Below are 23,914 nucleotides of genomic sequence, written 5' to 3'. Positions count from 1 at the left end.
AAAAAATATGCTTACTAAGAATATTACTGATGCTTAAATTAAGTTCATGTTTGCCTTTGGCAAAAAAACATCAAACATGATAATTAATAGAGGAGTCCATCTACTAAAACATCCTGTATCTGTTGTCATGGTGACGCTGGACCAAATTAATTACTGCTCCTTATCTCTGGAAACCTCCGAGCATCTTAACCTCCAGGACCTTGGATGATGATCCAGACTTGGATCCAGTTTCACATAAAGGTGTTAGTCATTCTTAACTGGATGATTATTATTTCTCATCATACTTACACAAAGTTACAGAAAAAGACACAAACGGGGACAATTTTACGGGAAGGAGTAATTAGATCCAGAATCTGTCCACCTAAAAAAAAAACAAAAAAAACACAAAAAAAACAACTCTAGCTCTTCTTTGCGCCAACATCCAGACATTTTGAAACGAAACAAACATGAATTAGCATCTCATAACCCCCATTCTCTCCGGTGGTGGAGGCGACCCAAGCAGTGAAGGGGGGGGGGGGGGTGACTTTATTCCCAGACTCCCACCTACTTCCCCCCCTCACACTGGCTCGGTTTCACCAGCGTCTCTCCACACACACACACACACACACACACACACACACACACACACACACACACACACACACACACACACACACACACTCCTCTGGCTGCTATTGGCGGTCCTCTCGGCGCCTGGAGGTCCTCGGACCCCATGTTGGGAACCGCACAAACACACGCACACATTATTGACGCGGCTCCATTCATTTCGCTCTCATCTGACTGAGAGGCAGACGCAGCTCTCGCCCACCACCATCCTGCATCATCCGTCCTCTAAAAGTAAAGCTTGGGGGGGGGCTTCTTTTTTTTTTTTTTCTTTTTTTTTGCGCTCCGGCTTCACTTTTTCTCGTCTTAAAACGCGTGACTGCGCGTAATTGCGCGTGTGCGTAATCGCAACGATGAGCACGCACCGAAACGAGGAGTCGAGGAGGACGTGGACAAACGGGCAACTTATGTTCTACAAATGCACTTTATATTTATTCATCGTGTGTAGCGTGGATCTGAGGAGCGGCGCCACGGGTGAGAAACTTTTTGCATTTTTGTTTTCTTCTTGGATCCACTTCCACGGGAGACATAGAGAAAAGCAGCCAGGCTGGAGGAGACTTTGTGGGTTTGGTGCGCTGGTATGCCACGAACCAAAAGTCCGAGTAGTGAGTGGAACCAGATGTGGAGAGAATCTGGGGGTGGGGGGGGGCGAGGAGGAGGAGGGAAGGCTGCTTGACTCGCTGTCTCTATTGTGATTTTTGCGCACGAATTATATTCATTTATATCTGCGGGAGTGGGGGGGGGGTATTTTTTGACGCTATGTGCTATGTGAGACTTGACTGTAAAACTCTCCGTTTGGCGCCCTGGGGGCCCAAATACGACCTTTACATCCTTTTACAGGCTGCAATTAACACATTCAGCTCTAATCCCGGGGTGGGGGTGGGGGTGGGGGTCAGGATTGCAGATAGGAGGAGAGTTATCTGGAGTTTATTGCTTGTTCACAGGAAAACTGAGTGAATGACATCATGGAGTGGGATTAGGAAGCATGATTTCACCCTTGGCGCAGAAAAAAAAAGGAGGCATAGATTAAAAATTTACAGTTAAAATTAAATATTTTAAAGGCAAACATACTGAAAGTGAAGTTTTGAAAATGAAGCTGTTCACTTCAGCTGTCATGAAGCTTCCTGAAAGAAAATTATTCATTACAACCTTATTTTCATTTAACACGTTTGGCATTACAACAAAGAATTTCACTCAGATTATTGTTCTGTCATCTTTATAACTTTATTCTTAAGAATATACTCCAAAACAACCACATTTAAAAAAAAAAACTTTTTAATTTAAAATGACATGCACCCATCTGCTGTGAACCCCCGCCCCCCCCCCAGAATAAATGGGTGAACAGAAGGCCCTAAACTTGCATTATGAAAAGTTGTCGTCGTGTGATTTTTATGATGTCCTATAATTTAATTTATTTCCCATTCATGATGAACAGCGACAGCTGCAGCTCTGCAAAGATGCTCACAAACTCACACAGCTGTAAATCTATTATACAACCCTGATTTAACAGCAGCAAATGAGAAGTAAAACTTTATTTATTTTAAAAATCTGACAGACTTTCACGTTCCTTTTATCTTGGTTTCTGATTGTGGCCCCCTCCTTCCCTTCCTCCTCTCACCTCTCAGCCCACCATAAAACTAAAGAATCTAAAACAACTGTTTAAGAATGAGTCACAGCAGAGAAAACGACAACAAAAACAACAATCTGTTGATCCCAAAGCTGTTGATCAAGCCCCCCCCCCCCTCTAATTCTAAAGCAGCGTCCTCGGATGCGGTCCAGCTGACGAGGTGGAGGTTTCTGGGAATACGCGCCTCCACTGGCGACGGGTTCCAGCCTCTCTCTCCTCTGAGAGAAAACATCTGAAAGAAAGAAAAAAAAAAAAAGGAGGATGAGGTCACAGCAGGGGGGTGTGAGGGAGGGAGGGAGGCGGGGGGGGGTCTGTTGTGTCTCAGCGTTCACAGGACTCAGTGGTTTAAAGTTAATCTGGAATTCTGCTCCTTCTCTCTCCCATTGCCCAGGAGTTTTCACACGTCAAACTCCGAGGCTGCGTCCTCCAGACAGGAGTTTTTAAAAAAAAGAAACACCTCCTTTTGAATTTTCCTCTCGCCGTTTTGAACTCCTGCTCTTTCCTCTGCTTTCAAAAGCTTAGCTGCTCAGCAGCGTGACATTGTGGAAAACTCGACACACGATACAACAAGACCTCTGTCCCCGGTCTGTGCGTTGAAAGTTAGACACTATTGTGAAAATGACAAACTGTCAGCGGCGTGATTTCTGCAGCACGTCTCACCTCATTAACAACCCGGTGTGGCGTCGGCCTTCGCCGTTCATTCATGTGGAAAACGTCCTTGAGGTTTTTGAGCAGAAATCAAACATTTTATTATCCGTTATGTTGGAATCATCCTAGATCTGAAGTATCCTGAGGTCTCAAAATGCAAAATATGGCACGTAACCCGTTAATCGATTGTGTGATTCTTCATTAGTCTCATTTTCTTGCTGGTAAATGATCATTTAAATCAGTTTTTCATGCATGAACAAGTCCAACAATCGTTCTCTATTTCCACAAATGTGAATACACGTTGGATCCATTTGTTACTGCGTCTGCAGAACTGATTCTGCTGGCGTTTTAAAGTTCAGAAAAAGATGCATCATTTCATCGAGAAGTGAATCAGCGGATAATGTTCTGACGCGACGATGGGGTCGCTGGACTCCACGCATGCGCTTTACAGGAGAACAGGCCTCTTGCTGGCTTTTCCTTGACGCGCCATCGAGGCCGCGTTGATTTGGAGCGACTAGAATAACGGCTCTGTGGACAGACGGGCTCGACCCAAACGGGTTTCAAGAAGTGTTTTAAATCCAGGGAAGACAGCGAATGAGCAGCAATCACGCCTCGGATCTGGGTGTCACTGTAAGATGGATGGTTTTATATAAAGAGCAGGGTGGTGATTATGTCTGATTGCACTGTACGGAGCGTTTTTAAGCAATCTGCCGCTGCTCTGTTGGTCTGTTTGCCATCGACCAAATGAGCTGACACTGCTTCTGAGAAACTCCAACCACAAAGTTCAAAACGAGGGGCGTGTCGGCCGTCCCCGTGCAGATTACAGGGATTTCTATGGAGCTCTTGTCGGGACTCCATTGTGTCTGTAAAAAGCAGCACAGGAGGTTTTGGAGTGTTTGAGCCGGGAGGTCGGAAACCAGGACAGAGCAAATTGAAGTATCCCCCAAAAAAAAGGAGTTTTAGTTTTCAGGCTGGCCAAAGCCCCCCCCCCCCACCTTCTCTTCCAACCTACCCCACTTCCTGGCCTCTCACGGGAGCCCGCCGAGTAGGAATGCTCCGGGTCTCGCTCTTTCTCCTCTGAAGCCCCCACGTCGGTGAGGAGCGGGGAGTTCATGTGTGTTTTGGGAGCGTTTCTTAAAGCAGTTTTAACAGGATCTTAATTTAGAGTCACTCCTACACTCGTCACTTAGATTTCTTTCTCCCACCCTCGCGCTGACACACCCACACACACACATTTATCATCACTTCTAAGTTGTTGTAGTAATCCTTTATAAAATAGAAGAAAAGAAAAAAAACAGGAATGATGGAAAACCACTGGTTTTTTTTTTTGAGAAAGGTTGTTGGGTTTTTGTTCCTGAAATCCTAGTCACTCAAGCTGGCCTCCAGCCGCTGCTTTGAATATGCTAAACTCAATACTTTTTTTATTTTTATTTTTTGCAGCAACTCTTAGTTTTCTTTATTTTTTTCAATGGCATATAGAAGAATGCAACAACGCTTGGCGGATAACACCCCGCAGGCAGCTGAAGCTCCTCAGAGAATCACACTTAACCCCTAATGCCAATAAGAGCATCAGTGTGCAGCAGCGTGTTGGTGTGCAGACTGGAAACAGATGCCCATTCAAGCCGGTTTCACCAAATTAATCAAAGTGTGACTTTGTTAAAACATTCCAGTCAGGCATATCAGAGTCACCCTCATGATGAAAACCCTGGTATTTAGTCGATGCAGCAGCAGGAGAAGCTGTGATTCCAGGTCAAACCTGGGGAATGGGGTCGTTTGGAGCCGGTTCACTTTGAAATAGTGCAACATGTGCAACCACTTTTTACAGTTTACTGCACTGCATATCTGCAGTTACCTCCAGCGTGTGATTTTAGGGTTATAACAGGACAGCAGGGGGATTAAAACCATGAGATGGAACATTCAGGGACGTGACCCAAACCCGTTCCAACCACCCAGCGCTGCATCGATATGGATCCAGGCCATCCGACCCGTTCCCTTTGCCGCATGAGTTGCTAACATGAAATCCTGTTTTTATTGACGTTATTGACCGTTGCTGTTGTTGTTGTTCCACTTCTTGTCTTTGCAGCGCCGCTGGACTCGGACGAGTTTGCGTTCTTTCACGTGGGCGCCCAGGGGTGCCTGGGGGTGCGGGATCACTCCCTGGTCCTGTCGCGCTCCTGCGAGGAAGTCAACCAGCGCTGGAAGTGGGTGACCCGGGGTCGACTGTTCAACCTGGGCTCGTCGCTGTGCCTGGGCCTGACCAACGGGAACCTGTCGTCCAGATCGGACTCCTCCCCTCTGGGCGTGTACACCTGCGATCGTGAGCCCCCCAGGGTGCGCTGGACGTGGAATTGCGGACAGGTGTTGGACAACCTCAACAACTACCTTCCCTCGCCCTCCTTTTGGAACTCGTCCGCCTCATCCCAGACTTCTTCTTCTTCCTCTTCCTCATCTTCTTCTTCTTCGCTGAAATGGACGGTCCACAGCGGAGAAGACCTGTGCTCAAAAACGTATCGGGGTAAGCATCATTTATAGTTCAGAGCCATATTGCAGTGATTCCACAGCTGGGCAAAGACCGCAAACTTCTCTTCAATGGATGAAATTCAACTCCTAGCTTCTAGGTGGTCTAAAGGTGTTTCTTGAATTTAAAGCTTATTCTATTTTATGAATTTGAGGATGTAAAACTCGACATTCACAACAGATGAACCTCATAGATTAAATCCAGGCAGGTGGAAGAGGGCGGAGCAGACAGGTGGAACCAATCAGATACTCCCCAAGGAGGGAAAATTAGGAAGGAAACACAACACAGGGAAAGGGAAGCACTAGATGTGACACAAAGGGGAAGTAATCGACTCAGGACGGCGACTTCTGCAACGCCTCAGACGTTAGCTGTGGAAACCACAGCTGCTTCTGATCAGCAAAATGTTGCTTTTGGGAAATCTTCTTGCTCATAACCTGCAGAATTGTCTTCACCCTCAAGCGTAGAAGATCTCTATATACAGTATAGCTTTCAGTTTTCATTAAATCCGACCGCGGCGGTTCGCAGCTAAGCCGCATTTCCGTTGCTGTTGTTACCAATATCAAATGTCGCAGCTGGTTATTGACGAACGGCACTGGGAGCCCTCCATCCATCCTCTCTTCTGTATTTTTGTGTGAGTTCTGTTTCTTAACTTTTACACACACACACACACACACACACACACACACACACACACACACACACACACACACACACACACACACACACACACACACACACACACACACATACGATCTTCACCAGTTTCTTTGTGAAGTCGACGCTCTGCTGGAGAGGAATGCCTCCGACATTAGTCAGCCGAGAGGCGACCTCACGGCAGCCAACCAGCCGGCAGCGGAGCCGAGAGGGGAGTCTGGGAGGGAGCTTGACAAATCCTTCCTCCCTCCTTTCACACATCTGTCCTACTTTCCATTGGCCGTCTTTTGGTAACACTGCAGATCCAGATTTTCGCCCTCTCTTTCTGTTCCTTCTGTCTTCCCACCATTGCAGACACTGGAGCGGCAACCAGTTTGATTTCAGCCGTTAAAGGTGGGAGGTCAAAGTCACTAATTCTGCAAATATCTAACATAATTAAGTTGACTTAAAATATCCAAAAGGTCAAAGTTGAACCTGATGGTGATGTCAGTGTGCAAAAACATTAGCATCTGCAAAAACTAGCTTGTTGCTCCAGTATCTTCTTTCCCCGTCCCGCTTTTCCACCCCACGCCGCCGTCGTAGAGGCGGGACTAACACACGTCGTCCGACGCCAACGTGTTTCTCATTGGATGCTTACCTCCCATGAAATAAAAACACGCCCGACCCCACACCGTGTTAAATGGACTCAATTCAATTAAAAAAAAATACTACTAATTAAATAATAACACAAATATAAATAGAAATACAATGTTTGTGTTAAATAATGATTCAAAACCTAGTTAGTTCAGAACCAAGTGAGTTAGTTGAAAACCTAGTTAGGACAAAACCTAGTTAGTTTAGAACCTAATTTGTTCAAAATCTAATGGGTTAGTTTGTTAGTCAGTTCAGAAACTAGTTACTTTAAAACTTAGTTAGTTACAGTATTTTCCGCACTATAAGGCGCACCTAAAAGCCTTTAAATTTCTCAAAAACCGACAGTGCGCCATATAATCCAGTGCTTTTTATAATCCAGTGGGCTTTATAGTGCGGAAAATACTGTATTTCAAAACCAAGTTAGTTCCAAACATAGTCTGTTTAGGGCCGAGTTTGTTTAAAACCTAGTGGGTTAGTTAGTTCAAAAGTCGTTATTTTGGGAAAACTACTTATTTAAAGGAACCTAGTTAGTTTAACAAACAGACGTGTGTGTGTGTGTGTGTGTGTGTGTGTGTGTGTGTGTGTGTGTGTGTGTGTGTGTGTGTGTGTGTGTGTGTGTGTGTGTGTGTGTGTGTGTGTGTGTGTGTGTGAGCAGCTACAGCTCTGGTCCTTGTTCGCCCGTCCTCCTGCTGAACTCCTCCTGACTGTTTTCACTGGAACCTCATCCCGTGTTTTCACCGTCTGTTTGATTATAGAGTCTCTGAGAAAGCAAGGCTTTTTCAGATTATTTTAGCTCTCAGCGTGGCCCCTCCGTCTTGAAGACCTTTCCTCCCCTCCCCCCTTTGTGCCCCTCAGAGATCTACACCATCCAGGGGAACTCCCAGGGCCGCCCCTGCTACCTGCCCTTCCTGTACGACGGCCAGTGGTTCCACAGCTGCACCAGCATCGGGCGCGAGGACGGCCACCTCTGGTGCGCCACTTCCTACGACTACGGCAAGGACGAGCGCTGGGGCTTCTGTCCCGTCAAGAGTGAGTCGAAGCATCGCATCCATCCCTTCACCTCCAACCTCCTCCAGCTTTTCGTCCCCGACTGACGTCTTATTCCCTTTGCTCGCCGTCAGGCGGCGGCTGTGAGACGTTCTGGGACACCGACCTGTTGACGGACAGCTGTTACCAGTTTAACTTCCAGGCCACGCTGTCGTGGAGCGAGGCCCGGATCAGCTGTCAGCAGCAGGGGGCGGACCTGCTGAGCATCAACAAGCTGCACGAGCAGACGTACATCAATGGTAACGGCCCCGCGCACGCAAACGGGATTTTTAACTGTTAGCTGTTTATTCCATTAACAATTAAGAACTTTTAAGATCGTCTGTGGTTTTTTCGGACTTGTTTGTACTCAAATTGGCTTTTAATGTCAGTTTTCACCGTGTTTTGATTCATCTTCCTGCTGTTTCAGGTTTGCTGTCGGGCTACAGCGCTGCTTTGTGGATCGGCCTGAATGACCTGGACATCCACGGGGGCTGGCAATGGGCCGACGCTTCGCCCCTCAAGTATCTCAACTGGGAAACAGGTTTGACCATAAAAACAAACCACCCTTCTGTTTTTTGTACCCTTGAAGTCTCTGAGGTGAACATATATTTCCCCATTAGAGGCTGAATCTGCCTAGGAGCTCAAGTTTGAGTTAAAATCACATATAGTGGCATTCCAAAGCCCAACCACGGGCGTTTGATGTCGACCGCTGGAACATTTAGAGGTGAATATCCTCAAAGAGGGCGATCTTGGCTTTACAGATGATCTAAGGTTGTTGGTTCTTTTTCCGATCTTCATCCTACAGACCAGCCAAGCCACGAAGAAGAGGAGAACTGCGCCGTGATCAGAACCGAGTCCTCCCATCGTTGGCAGAACCGTGACTGTTCCATGGCGTTGCCCTACGTCTGTAAGAAGAGACCCAACGCCACCCTGGACCCGTTCACCACCGGTCGGTGTGGAGACGTTTGAATGAGTTCAATCCCGTTCCCGCCAATATAGAACCCACATCTCATGGGTTTTTTAATCACGTTCCCCCACAGACTCGTGGGCAGATGATGAGAAATACGAGTGCGATATGGGCTGGCAGGCCTTCCAGGCTGGCTGCTACAAACTGACCTCAGAGAAGCTGGACTGGAACGTGGCTCAGAAGACGTGTCAGAAGATGGAAGCCAACCTGGTCAGCATCCACACCCTGCCTGAGCTGGAGTTCATCCTGCGCAGCATGAAGAGAGGTGAAAGTCTGTCTTTTTTGTTCTGGTATAAGTTATCATCTGAAACCCGTCGCTATCAGGGGCAGGAAATTAAATTAAATTCAGTCGAATCAGAGTTCGGTGTCACAGGAAGGCGATTAGCGAATGGCTTTGAGGAGTATAATAACTATTCTAACAGATGTATTTTATTATAGCCTGGGCAAATCAGCACTTTAAATATTTTTTCGTGTAAATCCAGCTGATCTGTTCTTCATACGCAGAGGAGATAATACACTCATGTTTCAGCCTGGGTTCAATCTGGAAAACAGTAGAATTTGAAGTTTCAAACTCCAGTTTTTTACCTATTTTTTAAGCTAAAAAAAAAGGCTGCGTTAAAGAAATAAAAAAACTGCACTACAAAGCGGAGAATCACATTTTCAGGTCAAGGACTCGCTCCGGTGTCGTTTTTGAACCTCGTGGAAAAAAGTTTAACAGCTTATAGTTGGAACCGCGACTCCCAATCCCACCCCCCCACCCCCCCACACAGACATCGACCAGCTGTGGATCGGCCTCCACGACACCAACATGCAGATGGACTTCCAGTGGACCGACCACACGCCCGTCATCTTCACCCACTGGCACCCGTTCGAACCCAACAACTTCCGCAACACTCAGGAGGATTGCGTCTCCGTCTGGGGAGCTGTGAGTGACACCCACCCAACCCCGACCCCCCGTTTTAATTACCCTCACTACCGGCGAGTCGCCTCCTTCTATATAAACTGAACAGCTGTGTTGCCTCTGCCTGTCTGTGTCTTCCTCTCTCGCAGGAGGGTCGCTGGGACGACAGCCCCTGTAATCTGACTCTGCCCTCCATCTGTAAGAAGCCGGGAACAAAAACTGATGGGAAGCCGCAGCACCAGGACTGCAAACAAGTACTCCTCTTCCTCTCTCGGCCTTCACCGCTCCCTATTTTATTTCCCTCCTGACTTTTACGGTTCATGCTTTCAGTCACAGGATCGTTTTTTCCGTAATGAACCACATAAATTGTCTACTTAGTCTGTAAAGACTCGAACCAGCTCTGACTCGCTGGAGGTGTGATTACTATTCAGTGTATTCGGACCCCTGGTAGTCCAGGCAGTAACCGTTATGGAAATCTCTCTTCAACAACTTATCCAGGTTTAACTTTCCTGGATTTTCCATTGGCTCAAACACAGGAAATGCATAAAAATTAAGTCATTAAATTTTGGTACACGTTGTTTGGATCCCTATGAAACAAGTGTATACAACGGAAATACATTATCCTAGCGGCCTCTTGCAACCACATGGTGAATTAAACCCCATCTGGAGCGTCCGTCTACATCTGTCTGTGATTTAACAGAAGTAATTCCCTCCATGTGGGGATTTAAACTTCATACCTGACTCACCTGATCGTTCCTGCACACGTAGTTTGTGTCCCCCCCCCCCCACCAGCGGTATGTGTGTCATGGAGGACAATCATAGCGAGAGAAGACGTCTGGTTGCCAGTTTGCGAGTCTTCGGCGATGCTGTGTTTCTGCTCAACGTTGATTTACGATCACAACAGTCGGAGTCGTGCTGCGTCTCAGCTGCTACTCCCAACAAAGATCTTTTCTATGGATGGACTGTTTGTTCACTGTAATGAATCTTTACCCCCTCATCCCCCCACCAAGGGGATGAGGAGCGGGTGCATCATGGGTGGTAATGTGACAGGGGTCATTTGGCACGGCGCATGCTGCAAGGCCCGGCGGCGGTGTATTTTTTTTTCCTCCCCTCTGAAGCAGATGAAGTCGATTCGCTCAACATGTGGAACAACAGTAACAGAGATCCTGCTGACAGATTCGGCGACATGAACCCGCGTGGTTCCAAAACCCAAACGCCCCATCCGGCGCTGGGATCGTTACTCTGATGGATCGCTTATTAATGCAACGCCTTCATTTCATCTAGAACTGCGTTAGCAAGCAGCTACTTAAATGCCAGGATAAATGTTTGTCATCATTGACTTTTTATTTTACCATCTACACTTTCTTTTCAAGCTTTTAAATTTCATTCCCCATGTCCTGCCTCTTCTTCTTCAGGGCTGGAAGTGGCACAGTCCGTCCTGCTACTGGGTGGGAGAAGATCTAGTGACCTTCGACGTAGCCAGGAAGTCTTGTGAGGACTATGGCGCCGCCCTGGTTACCATTACTAACAGGTTGTTTTCACACGATGACACACTCTCTGCTATTGAAAGGCACTGCAGTGTGTTTTTCTGAAAGTCTTTTTCTTCGTCGGAAGGTTCGAGCAGGCCTTCGCCAACAGCCTGGTGTTCGGTCGCTCCGGCGATTCCTTCTGGATCGGCCTCCACGACCAGGGCAACCCCGGCTCCTTCCATTGGCTCAGTGGGGACGAGGTGTCCTACACCAACTGGAATCGAGACCAACCAGGTTGGTCACTGATACGTTCGAGTGTGACCGATTTGCAGATAGGATAACGCTAATCGAGATGTAGAATGAACTTATCACGGAATTGGTCCAGGTGTTGGCGCTCCAAGACATTTTTGACCTTACTGGTAGAATTATGGTCCAGTGATGCCCGAGGACAGGCGGGGATTTACATAATTTATATAAAAAAAGCAGTTAATGGCAATAGAGAGAACTTTTTTTTGGATGCTTTGCTAGAAGATTCGCTTCCAGAGCCAACTTTGAATTTTATCTATAAAGAAGAGAATGGATTGGTCCCAGGTGTTTTTTTTTTGCCTTTTTGGCCCGGGTACAGATCCAGACTTACATCCTGATGTCGGGTTTGTCTATAAATCTACGCTGATTCGAAACAGGTATCAGCAGCCGTCGAGTCCAAGCCAGCAAGGTTGTGTTTTAATTTAACATTAACTTATCAAACGCCGGGGCAGATTGCCGTTAAAATCGTGGCAGCTTCACAGAGTTTAGACGTAAAGGAGGGCCGAATTCTCCAGATAAAATTCAGGTTATCATAACTTTGTTATTCATTAAGCTTGTAATTACTAAACCGGACCTGGAGGTGGAAAGAACGGACGTGGGTGAGTCCTTTGGCTTCAGTTTCATTGATAGTCAAGGATAAAAACTGCCCAATTTCTGCACAGACAGAACTGCAGGATTTTGCTATTATTGGTTGCAGTACTTGGAAGTTTTAAAATTTGTGTAGTTTTTTATTTTATTTTAATTGCATGACATCATTTTAAAGTCTTGAGTTTCTGTGTGATACACACACACACACACACACACACACACACACACACACACACACACACACAACATCAGCGTAACTTGTCTTTCTCGCCCTCTCCTCTCATCTACGGTTATTTCACCCCAACGTCTATTTCAGTCGGTGGCCGCGGTGGCTGCGTTTCCATGGCGACGGGCATCGCAACGGGTCTGTGGGAGGTGAAGGAGTGTGCATCATCCAAGGCGAAATTCATCTGCCGCCAGAATCAAGATGCGTCTCTGAGCCCCGAGCCGCCGGCCCCCCAGCCCACCCCGAGCCTCGGCGGTTCCTGTCCCAGCGGCTGGAAGAGCAACAGCAACCTGCGCTACTGCTACAAGGTTCACCCATCGCTTTCACTTCAAACACATTCAGAGTTCCATCTAATGCTTCATTCAAGCTCGGGTTATAATTAGCATGCATATGAAAAAAATAGAAATGCTCCTCATTTCGATGTGGATCTGAATTTCCTCCATTGTAGGTCCTTTTAAAGGTCAGTGTTTCCCTTGTGAGTAGGAGGAGAAGAGCAAGAAGTCGAACTGTAGTTAGAAGCAAGTGAAATACAGTTCTGCTTCACTCGGATGAAAATAACCAGAAATACAAAAGATCCAGACAAACAGTCTCTTTTACGAGACGATGAAGAGTGGAAAGGGAGTCGGTCCTGATGATATACCTGTAGAGGTTTGGTAGTGTCTAGGAGAGGTGGCGGTAGAGTTTCTGACTGGGTTGTTCAACAGGATCTTAGATAGTGAGAAGATGCCTGAGGAATGGAGGAGAAGTGTGCTGGTGCCCATTTTTAAGAACAAGAGAGATGTGCAGAGTTGTGGCAACTACAGAGGAATAAAGCTGATGAGCCACACAATGAAGTTATGGGAGAGAGTAGTGGAAGCTAGACTAAGGGCAGAAGTGAACATTTGTGAGCAGCAGTATGGTTTCATGCCAAAAAAGAGTACTACAGATGCAGTATTTGCTTTGAGGATGTTGATAGAGAAGTACAGAGAAGGCCAGAGGTAGCTGCATTGTGTTTTTGTAGATCTGGAGAAAGCTTATGACAGGGTGCCCAGAGAGGAACTGTGGTATTGTATGAGGAAGTCTGGAGTGGTAGAGAAGTATGTTAGAGCGGTGCAGGACATGTATGAGGACTGTAAGACAGTGGTGAGGTGTGCTGTAGGTGTGACAGAAGTTCAAGGTGGAGGTGGGACTGCATCAGGGATCAGCTCTGAGCCCCTTCTTGTTTGCCATGGTGATGGACAGGCTGACAGACGAGGTTAGACAGGAATCTCCATGGACTATGATGTTTGCAGATGACACTGATCTGTAGTGAGAGCAGGGAACAGGTGGAGGAGAAGCTAGAGAAGTGGAGGTTTGTCCTGGAAAGGAGAGGAATGAAGGTTAGCCGCAGTAAGACAGAGTACATGTGTGTGAATGAGAGGGACCCAAGTGGAAGAGTGAGGTTACAGGGAGAAGAGATCAAGAAGGTGGAGGATTTTAAGTACTTAGGGTCAACAGTCCAGAGCAATGGAGAGTGTGGAAAAGAGGTGAAGAAGCGTGTCCAGGCAGGATGGAACGGGTGGAGAAAAGTGTCAGGTGTGATGTGTGATAGAAGAGTTTCAGCTAAAATGAAAGGAAAGGTGTACAAAACTGGTGAGACCAGCGATGTTGTTTGGTCTAGAGACAGTGTCACTGAAGAAAAGACAGGAGACAGAGCTGGAGGTAGCAGAGATGAAGATGCTGAGGTTCTCTCTGGGAGTGACCAGGATGGATAGGATCAGGAATGAGTACATCAGAGGGACAGCACATGTTAGAGGTTTTGGAGATAAAGTCAGAGAGGCCAGACTGAGATGGTTTGGACATGTCCAGAGGAGAGATAGTGAATATATTGGTAGAAGGAGTTTTGAACTGCCAGGCAGGAGGCCTAGAGGAAGACCAAAGAGGAGGTTTATGGATGTAGTGAAAGAGGACATGAAGGTAGTTGGTGTGAGAGAAGAGGATGCAAAGGACAGGGTTAGATGGAGGCAATTGATTCACTGTGTCCAATAAAATAATTTAAAATAAGTTTAAAGCGTAAATAAAATCAGATGAAAGCAATTAAAATAATGTGAAATAATATACAAGATCAACACTCTCGATGGTGTCAAACTAAACTAAACCCAAATTCAAATATTAACCTGAGATAATAGATTTTCCCAAAGAGATGCTAAACCCGGGCTTGCCTGCAGGTGTTCCACTCGTCGCAGCTGGAGCAGAAGCTGAGCTGGCTGCAGGCTCACTTGTTCTGCCAGAGACACGGCGCCAACCTGTTGAGCATCACCAGTCCAGAGGAGGAACAGTTCATCATGCAGGTGCTCCATGAGGCCTTCGGGTGGGTGTGGCCTCTCTGGACAGGTGACATACGATGCGATTTGACGATGCTGATGGTGATCGGTACCGATGGTGTGACCAACAGGGAGTCGGAGGACCACGAGCAGCACTGGTTTTGGATCGGACTGAACCGGAGGAACCCCACAGATGTTGACAGCTGGAAGTGGAGCGACGGACTCGCCGTGGGTGAACTTGACTGTCTAGCAACCGTTGCTAGGTGGGAAAAAAGATGCTGGAAACATGATTTTTGATTTATTTTTGGTGTTTCAGTTCACGTATCAGAACTTTGGCCGATATTACTACAACATTCGGCAATGTGCTGCAGCAGACCTGGGCAGTATGACCTGGTTGGCCATGCACTGCGACTCAGAGCTAGACTGGATTTGCAAGATCCCAAGAGGTAGGACAGCACTGGACCTTTGAAATTTTGGTATCATTGTTCTCTTATTGTGTTAGCATCATATTCTGATTCAAGTCTCTAGATGTCTTGCTTCTCTATTCGCTGCCCTTTGGGCGTCTTGACATTTTGTGCATCATGACTACACTTTCCCTCATGTTTTTTAGGTAGCGTTGAGAAAGAACCAGAGGTCTCTGAAGGTCAGTCTTACTTCCTTATTTTCTTATTTCCTTCCTCTTTGAACGTCTCTGCGTAGTGAAATCACTTCTTTGAGATTTTTCAAAGCCTCCCTGATCCACCTCCTGACTGTCTTTCTTTCCTCTGCCAGCCACCAGTTCACCAGAGTGGATCGGTTTCCGGGAGGCCGAGTATAAATTTTTCGACCACCGCACCACTTGGGAACAGGCCCGAAGGATTTGCTCCTGGTTTGATTCCTCGTTGGCATCTGTCCACTCAGCTGAGGAAAAGGCTTTCCTGGCCAACACTTTAAGCGAGGCACTGCACACTTAACACAAACTTATTTGCTCTAAAAATGGACAAGATTTTTATATTTTTACCAGATAATTCTGCTTTACGAGGTTAGAATTCTCAGAAATACCTGAGGCCTGTATAACTGCGGTGCCTGTATTGCATGATTCAAACCTCTTAGACTGTAGGCTCAACAAGACTTTTCACATTTGATCTCTCATCTCCAGCTTGCGAAGGTGGAGGGCGACAACTGGTGGTTGGGGCTTCACACCTACGAAAACGATGGCCGTTTCCACTGGTCTGACCATTCTGTGCTCAATTATGTGTCCTGGGGTCTCAGCAGGCCCTACCCAGTCAGCCGTGATCGCAAATGCATATACATAACTTCTGGCAAAGGTAAGCGAGAGACCTTTGCGGATTAAAACACGTACATTTTTCGCACGCAAACCCGTATTTTCCATCCCTGAACAGGAGATTGGGTGGATCAGAAATGCCGCTCCGACCTGCCCTACATCTGTAAGAGAGTGAACGTCACTGGCACCATTCCCCCAACTCCATCAATTCCCCACCTGCCGTCGGGCTGTCCTGAGGGATGGTCGTCCTTTCAGCATAAGGTGAAACATAGAATTACTTTTAGTCCTGTCTTCAACCAATCAAATGGAACTCCTTTAGCCAGTGACATCTGGTGTTTCTGCAGTGTTTCAGAGTATTCGATCAATCCTACCGGGTCACATGGTCCGCCGCCAAGTTGCGATGTGAGACGCAGGGAGGCGTGTTGGCAGTGGTGTCCAATTATTTGGAGCAAGGTAATTACATCAAACCGCTGGCACAGGACTGAAAGCAGAGTTCAAGTAGACTGATGCAATCTATTCTCCCCCCTCCCCCCCAGCTTTTGTCACCACCCTGCTTTTCAATGCCAGCGTTGACCTTTGGGTGGGTCTGACCTCCGACTCTAAAGGTCACTTCCAGTGGACCAAGGCTGTTCTGCTCAGCTACACCAACTGGGCTCCCGGAGAGCCGCGGGACAACAGCGGACCCCACCACAACAGGACTCCGGTACCCACACACACACACACACACACATACACACACACACACACACACCAGATGTGATGGTTTTACCCTTGATGCCTCGGTGTTTCTTGACTTTTCGCTGCCCTCCCCCAGGGTAACTGTGTGGCGATGATTCACGGGAACCCACAGAAGAACGCCGGGATGTGGGCGTCTCGAGGCTGCGAGATGCAAACCAATGGCTTCATCTGTCAAAGGCAACAAGGTGTGATGTCGGGTAACCACGACAACGTGTTTCAAAAACTTTACAGTGACCACCTTGTGGACTTTGTCCATCCTGTGCCGCTTTGTCGTTCCTTCAGACTCAAATCTCCCGCTGGCCCCAGCTCTTATTCCCGCCTCCCTGTCGAAGCCCATCGAGCTGGGGGGCGTGACATATCGGGTGGTGGAGAAGCGCCTGGATTGGTTAGGAGCTCTGCACCTCTGTGAATCTCTAAATGGAACCCTGGCCATTGTGAGGGATCCCTTCCAACAGGCTTACCTCACGCTGCTGATGAACAGCCTGCGCCGGCCTGCCTGGATCGCCCTCTACAGCTACGGAGTGAGCCTATTGATGACCTATTGATAATTTATCAATAAGAGGAATGGCATCTTCCAGGATGAGAGAACTGAATCGCATTTTAAAAAAAAAAATCATTTCAGGGATGGAACTTCGCCTGGCTAGGAGAAGAACAACTTTCATATTCAAACTGGCTCGAGGGGGGCCCCGGTCATGTGACTGGGTGTGGTCACATGACCACTAGTGGGCAATGGACTGCGACTGCCTGGGATGCTAAATTGGACGCTGCTATTTGTCAAATTGGTGGTGTGTGTTTATCGTAACAGCAGTAAAACATCACAGTTAACGTTTAAACTGAACGTATTCACCTCCGATTAATCTTCCTGCTAGATGAGCCGGCGAGTCACCAGTGGATCTACCCCGGCCGGTGCCCCCACTCTCTGGGAGGGTGGGCCTGGGTGCCTTTCAGAAACCACTGTTACGCCTTCAACCTGCAAAGTCTTAAACTGCAGCAGGACGCTCGCATGTCTTGTAAAAAAGGTGGGTCGTCCTTCCAGCGGCGCCCGAATGTTTGCAGAGATGCTGCACTGAGCTCAGTCGGTTTCTACTGAAGCCAAGTTCAACTCGTCTGACCTCCTCAGCAACGCTGTTGACACGACAAAGCAATGGTGGCTAAATTTAGACGTATTATTCAGCGTTTGGACTCCCCATACGATCAATTCACAATTCATCTTTTATTCCCTTTATGTGCATTTCTAACTTTTGCTCTCTTCTAGTCGGAGCGGAGCTTCTCACCATCTTGGATGAGACGGAGAACGGATTTGTGTGGGAACACATTCAGAGCTACTCGGAGCAGGCACACGGAGCATGGCTGGGAATCAGCGTCAAAGGTCTTGCAACCCATTCTCAGACGCCCCCCACCACCACCACCACCACCTCACTGTACAGCAGCGAACTTATTCACTGTCAAAAGTTATTTATTTCAACCAAACTTATTAATTTTAGTTTGCTTTTAGGCAACTTTTCTTGCATTGCTTGCAGATAAGTTTTACCTGTTCGATTGATTACTTTTACAGACTAATTATGAAACAATTAATTCAGTAGAGACGGGTTCTCTCATATCAAATAAATGCTTTAAAGCAGGGGGGTTGTTATCTGGGGGAAAGTTAATTTATTTGAGGATGCAATTAGATGATTTAATCAAAAATTGCCTGAAACGTTTTTGTTAAGTTAACAGGAAGAAATGAATGCCTCGCCCTTCCAAGATAAAACTCAAGTCTGGTGTTACTGCTGCAGGTAGAGGTCTAGTGTGGAGCGAGGACACGGAGATGTCCTACACCAACTGGGAGACGCATGACGTGGCCTTTTCTGTGCTGTCTCCCAACTCCTGCTTCTGGATCCAGAGCAACAGCGGTTTGTGGAAGCCGGGATCTTGCAGAAATCGCACACACGGAGTCATCTGCAAGCAGCCTCGCAGTAAGTACAAAGAAGCAAAGACGAGCTTTAGGCAAGGGAAAGTCGTGCTCAGAACCGGAGTCCGGCGGCTGTCGATGAGATCAGATTCTATTAAATGGTTTTCCATGATCGTGCAGACGTTTAGCGGGATGGTCCGTGACCTTTAAAGCGAGGCAAGAATATTTGTGCAGCAGGATTTAGACACAAGGCGATTCAAAATGCTTCATAGGACATATAATGTTTTAAAAATAAGAATATTAAAATGAAATATTACACCAGGGGGCATGAGAAACGGTCAAGCACAGTAGAACGCAGTAAAATTTTGCAAATAAAAGACGATATAAACGAAATGCAAAGACAAGTAAATAAACAGACATTAAATTAAGAGAGATAAATAAAAGCAGATAAGTAGCAGTTTCGAGTTTATGGGAAAGCTGAAGTAAACAAAAATGTTTTATAGCCTTGATATAATGAGCGGTCCTCAGGTAGTTTGTTCCACAGCTGACAAGCATGTAAAATAAAAATTGCTTCAGACTGGCAGGTTCTGATCTTAGAACTAAAACAAGAAATCCCAGAGGACCGAGGGCATCTGAATGCCTCCTGAAATCAAAGTAAATCAGATCTATGTTTTGGCACCAAGATAATTTGGTGCCTTCTAGACCAATAAAAGTAAAGTCTAGCCTTTGATGGTGGGATTTCATCTGGATGAGCTGCATAATTAACCCTTTTGAAAATGAATGCATGACTTAGAAATACACAGAAATTCTGTCATTCTTGCTGTGTTTTTAATGCAATGAACTGAATGAGTACTTTGCTGTTAAAAACGTGGGTCCACATTTGTAACTGCACATAGATGTCTGTGTGGATTTTAGTGTCAACTCATTGATTGCTTCGGTGCTTAATCAGTGAATATAAAGGGCTGTAGTTGTCTGCATAAGTAGCAAAAGAAATCATCCAGAATCAAATTAAGTGCTGCACATGGAATAGAAGCGACTCAAGAACAGATCCTTGAGGAACGCCACGGGATTTTACCTTGGTCTGATGTAGAATTTTCAGCAATGTACTTCGTGATTTTGATTCAGTGTATTACCAGAAGGTATCGCCCACTCCAGTCTGTCCTACAATAATAATTATAATGATCGAATGGCTGATCAATTCACAGCACAGCAATTCAGGTGCTATTCCAAGTGTAACCCTTAAGTTGACTGCAGAATTTTTAAAAAACGTAGCCAAAAAAAAAAAAGTTTGCAGGTGGAGAAATGGCCTAAAAACAAAATACTGTAATTTAAAACGAGGTTGATGTTGACTAAATGTCTCTTTTTTTTACCATTTCAGGGATTGAAACTGCGTCTTCAACATGTAAGCACAGTTATCAGCTGTTATTGCATTGTGTTCACATGATAGTGAATAATTTACACTAACCCTGACTTCTATCTTCTACCTTCACCCAGCGGATAGCGACCACCTGCCCACTCTGATTGTCGTCTTGGTGACCAGCCTGTTGCTGGTGGTGCTGATTGTTGGGTTGATCTACCTGTACCGTCGCCGGACTGTCGGGGCCCGGGGCTCCTACGAAGGCGCCCGCTACAGTCGCACCAACTCCAGCCTCACGGAGCAGACGGAGAAGAACATCCTGGTGTCCGACATGGAGCTGAACGAGCAGCCGGAGTAGCAGGATCGATGAGGACCAAATCGAATCTAAACTGGACCCAACCTGAAACAGGAGAGGCTGATTTCAAAGTGGCATTTAGCTGTTTCGTGTTATCTCTATTGAAACCAAAAAAAAAAAAAAAAAAAGATAGGAAAGATTTTTAAATGCTAAAGGGCTGCGTAGAGCGCAGCGGATTTTTAGTTTTAAAACTGGATCCTCCTCGAGACTTGACAGTTTCTCTCCAGACCAATCAGATCCTTCAAAACCTACAACTTTTACTCAAAAAGTCTTCATGAAGGCAATAAATTATAAGACTAGTTTTATCAAATATGTCAGTACCTTGGTTCCAATGTAAATTTTCATTTGGTGTATATTTGCTTTACTACTCCCATTTCGATTTAAAGCAAAAAAAACCAAACCCCAACAACAACTAGCACAGCCACAGATCTACTCCTTATTGATCCATTTGTCTTTTTCAGGACCAAATCCAACTTTAAACTGTATTTTTTTTTCCTTATTGCCATAACAGTATTTACCAGGAACATGATTTGTCGTCTTGTTGTTTCGTTGCGTTCGCGTCTGTTTCTCTGTGACGCTGTAGAGAACTGAAACCGGTGATGCTCGTGTGTGGGGATTTTTTTATTTTTTATTTTGTGAGCCTGCCTCCTTCCTCCTTCGCTCTGCTCTGACACGTCAGCACCAGCTGTCTGAGGAGGAAGGAGTCCAAATGTGAATGTGTGGAGGACGATAAGGACCGTTACTAGTGGTGACCTCTACCCGTCTGGGAGTGGAAGGGGGGCAGCACTCGAGAATCGTGCACGTGTCAAAGTTCAGTGGTGAACTTTTTGTATTGAAAGCTGGTCTTTGGGTAGTTTTTGTTTGTCTTTTTTTCTGGTACTGCAGGATTTAAGGTTGTCATGAAATGATCAGACTTTCACATTCCATTGATTCGTGCACATTTCGGCACTTTGTTATTATCTTCAGCTTCAAATCAATATTCAATATTAGCCATCCACTCGCTTCTTGTCATTATTTTTTAAGCATTTGTTTTCTTTTCCCTTTGTGTCACCATCTGGAGCTCATTCAGCTTTTTTTTTTTCTTTTTTTAAAGGACAGTAAATTCTCTTTGTGTGCACCTTGAAAAAGGATTTGCAGTTTAACACTTGCGTGATTCCTGTTTCTTCTAACCACAGATACATTTTCTGTGTGTGTTTTTATGAGGATATGTGGGGGTTTTTTTTTGTACATTAATACCTGCTTTTGAACCAGATATGACTGGTAAAGGAAATTAGGAAACTTTTATGGGGATAATTGCCAACACTTGAAACTCTCATTGTCCCACAAAGGAAAACGTCCTTCATGTGAACGACAGCGTTGTATATATGCGAACCAAATTGTGTTTTAAAAGTGATTTTTTTTTTTTTTTTTGTTGGGTTTGTAAAATGTTTGCTGCATAATGGTGACATTTTTCAGAGTTAATTTGCCTCCTGGAATATTTTTGTTCGTCACCCCTTGGCGATTGCTTCTGAGGGCATTTGCCCTCCTTTTACCTGGAGGAATGCTTCAGAGCCGTTTCAGCCTTTTTGGTGTTTTACTGAGCTGCCGTGAAACGAAAAAAAAAAAAAAAGGCTCTATGAGTTTGAGTAAGACAGAGGGGGAAGGGAGGTGGAGAGGGAGAAAGTTGAAGTGTGTGTGCATGTGTGTGTGTGTGTGTGTGTGTAGTCTCCAGCTGTGGAATGTTGAGTCGGCAAGAAGAGCTCAGTGGCACGTCTGGAACCAATCAGAGAAGGACGGCTCAGGGACGTGAAGGGTCAGGAAGAAAGCTGGATAAAAAAAAAAGAAGGAAAACTAGATGAAGGATAAATGGGAGGAAATGGAGTGTGTGAGGAGGAGTCAAGATGTAGGAAGTGAGGAAGGTGCAGAAGGAGGAGTGTAAAGGTCGCAGCGGTTTGTCCCAGGCTTACCCTGGCCTCTGCTGGTGGTTTTCTGTACAGGGTTGTCTTTCTATGCAGTGAATGTGAGGGGCATCTGTCCCTGTGAAGATTATCTGAAGCACCTGTTCAGCTTTTTGTGTTTCTGGAAAGTTTTGTGTCATTTTTAAAAAATATGAAAGTAATAAAGTATATGTTCTCAAAGCTTTTGCGCTCTTATATTTGACTTAATGCTGTCATTTCATGTTGAAAGAAACCAGTTTTCAGTGTTGAGTTTTTCCAGTGGTGGAGGCCACTGCTGGCCTAACATAACTAGAAATCATGATAATATTTATGATAAAAGTAAATTAAATTTTAATTCCTTTTCGTTAAATAAATATATTTAAATATATGTATAAATATACATATATATATATTATGGGATATAATATTACATAGGCCAACACCGGGTCAGTGTTCTATTTTTAGGTTAGAGAGGTTTTATCCAATCAGAATTCAGCTAGTTTCTGTTGCCTGGTTGAGTGAGATCTCCCTGCACATATAGTTAATAGACAGATGCGATAGCCAATCAGATCACGAGTTGGACTTCCAAGGCCTTCCAGCGGGCCTCACGGTCACCTGACATGAGATTGGATAATTACTCTGAGAAGGCGGGGCTACAAAGAAGCTACGCAGAGGCACACTTGAAGAGAAGCTGTCTCCGATCCCTGAACGAGTTAACCTGTTGCTGGATTTCTTGCTGGAATTCCAATGCACAGATAAACTGTAACACCAAGTCATCAAAGTGTTCTTGAGGAAATAATGGAGAATGGATTTTGTGTTTAAATAAGTTGTTTGAACAGCTGTTTTGGTGAGTACAAGCATTTAATTTATTTAAGTTTTCACATTTTTCATTTGTTTCACTATATCACTGTCACCGCTGGAAAATATCGTCTTTTATACACGATGGAAGCGATGCAACGTCTAGTAGTGTGTTAGTGTATTTCTGTATTTTGTTTCTCCAGCTACGGTGTCATAAACGATGGTCACTGCAGTGTGTAAATGGCACATCCGGTTTTGTTTGGTGACGTAGTTTGTGACGTAAATAAAAGGCGTGGCCGTTCGGCAGTGATGGTTTTTGTCTCAATTCAGAGACGTTACAAACGCCCCAGTACTGAACGCTAGATTAGTGGTGGGAGCCGTTGGCAGTATTCTGGGATGTATTTATGCAAGTTTGACTAAGCACAACATCACTGAAGGCCTAGGTGTGAAAAGCACGGCCTGCAACTGATTGATATCCCGGGAAAGGGTTGGGGTGGGATGGGCGTGTAATTTTAAAATTTGTCCACTAGATGGCACACCTTGCCTTCTGCTTGGGAAAGGTTGTGTCACATGGTTATTTGTCACTATTCTGTGATCATTGTGCAGTTTTGTCCATGCAACACCTCTATCTCTGCAGAGGTAGACAGTTTTGCGATCAGTCCCAGAATTCCTGATCCTTTCTGGATAAAATCACCTAAAAAAATCAAACAATTTTATGCGGATGATGTGTGATTTTGTTCCTGACAGAAGCGATATTGCGGTTTGCAAACCTTGGGTGGGGGAAGCTTTTTGTGTAGACTTTCTTAGACTGTCCTTCCACAGTTCAACAGGACTGGGATGGACTCCAGGAAATGATAAGTGGATGGATAGAACCTGCAGCTGGGATCAGAGGAGCAGCTGTAAGCCGCACTCCACCCACCCACAATCCCTGTCCTCCGCCAACTGGACTCCTTTGCACCGACAAAGGAGGATGACGCGGAGGCAGGAACGTGTAACGAGTGCTCTCCTCCTGCTGCCTCTGCAGCATCCAGTAAATTACTTATTATTCAAATCAAACAGGCTCCCTGTGATCCATCTCACTTAGGATGAATGTCACAACTCCACCGGCTGCTCGCTGCAGGCAGTCAGCAGAAAGCATCCAGGGGTT

At 45.8% G+C, this 23,914-nt stretch overlaps 1 protein-coding gene and 1 long non-coding RNA gene across 3 annotated transcripts; one reads left to right on the top strand and one right to left on the bottom strand.

Moving 5' to 3' along the window:
* Window positions 1-842: 842 nt before the first annotated feature.
* On the top strand, window positions 843-22,173 carry mrc2 (mannose receptor, C-type 2). 2 transcript variants are annotated; one of them, XM_068336240.1, is made up of 29 exons: window positions 846-1,077; window positions 4,962-5,393; window positions 7,539-7,712; window positions 7,805-7,969; window positions 8,137-8,250; window positions 8,515-8,658; window positions 8,750-8,941; window positions 9,447-9,601; window positions 9,727-9,831; window positions 10,993-11,108; window positions 11,192-11,340; window positions 12,257-12,474; window positions 14,353-14,495; window positions 14,580-14,676; window positions 14,765-14,894; window positions 15,059-15,091; window positions 15,220-15,386; window positions 15,587-15,755; window positions 15,831-15,973; window positions 16,057-16,165; window positions 16,249-16,415; window positions 16,527-16,635; window positions 16,733-16,971; window positions 17,073-17,235; window positions 17,320-17,469; window positions 17,706-17,819; window positions 18,226-18,405; window positions 19,720-19,743; window positions 19,836-22,173. In XM_068336240.1, the coding sequence occupies exons 1-29, from the start codon at window positions 957-959 to the stop codon at window positions 20,054-20,056; spliced, it is 4,443 nt and encodes a 1,480-aa protein (XP_068192341.1). In that variant the 5' UTR covers window positions 846-956; the 3' UTR covers window positions 20,057-22,173. The 2 variants fall into 2 exon arrangements, 1 of the variants encoding a protein (XP_068192341.1); XR_011038333.1 differs by lacking the exons at window positions 18,226-18,405; window positions 19,720-19,743; window positions 19,836-22,173 and having other exon boundaries at window positions 843-1,077; window positions 17,320-17,597.
* Window positions 1,946-20,044, bottom strand: LOC137609294 (uncharacterized). Its single transcript, XR_011038334.1, has 3 exons — window positions 19,919-20,044; window positions 16,482-16,618; window positions 1,946-2,462 (listed from the first exon to the last, which is right to left on the bottom strand). It is a non-coding gene; the product is annotated as an uncharacterized lncRNA (long non-coding RNA).
* Window positions 22,174-23,914: the final 1,741 nt, after the last annotated feature.

Source organism: Antennarius striatus, chromosome 16, assembly GCF_040054535.1.
Source record: "Antennarius striatus isolate MH-2024 chromosome 16, ASM4005453v1, whole genome shotgun sequence".
Lineage (NCBI taxonomy): Eukaryota > Metazoa > Chordata > Actinopteri > Lophiiformes > Antennariidae > Antennarius > Antennarius striatus.
Note: the sequence above shows the minus strand (reverse complement) of the source record. Positions and strands in the feature narration are given on the sequence as shown.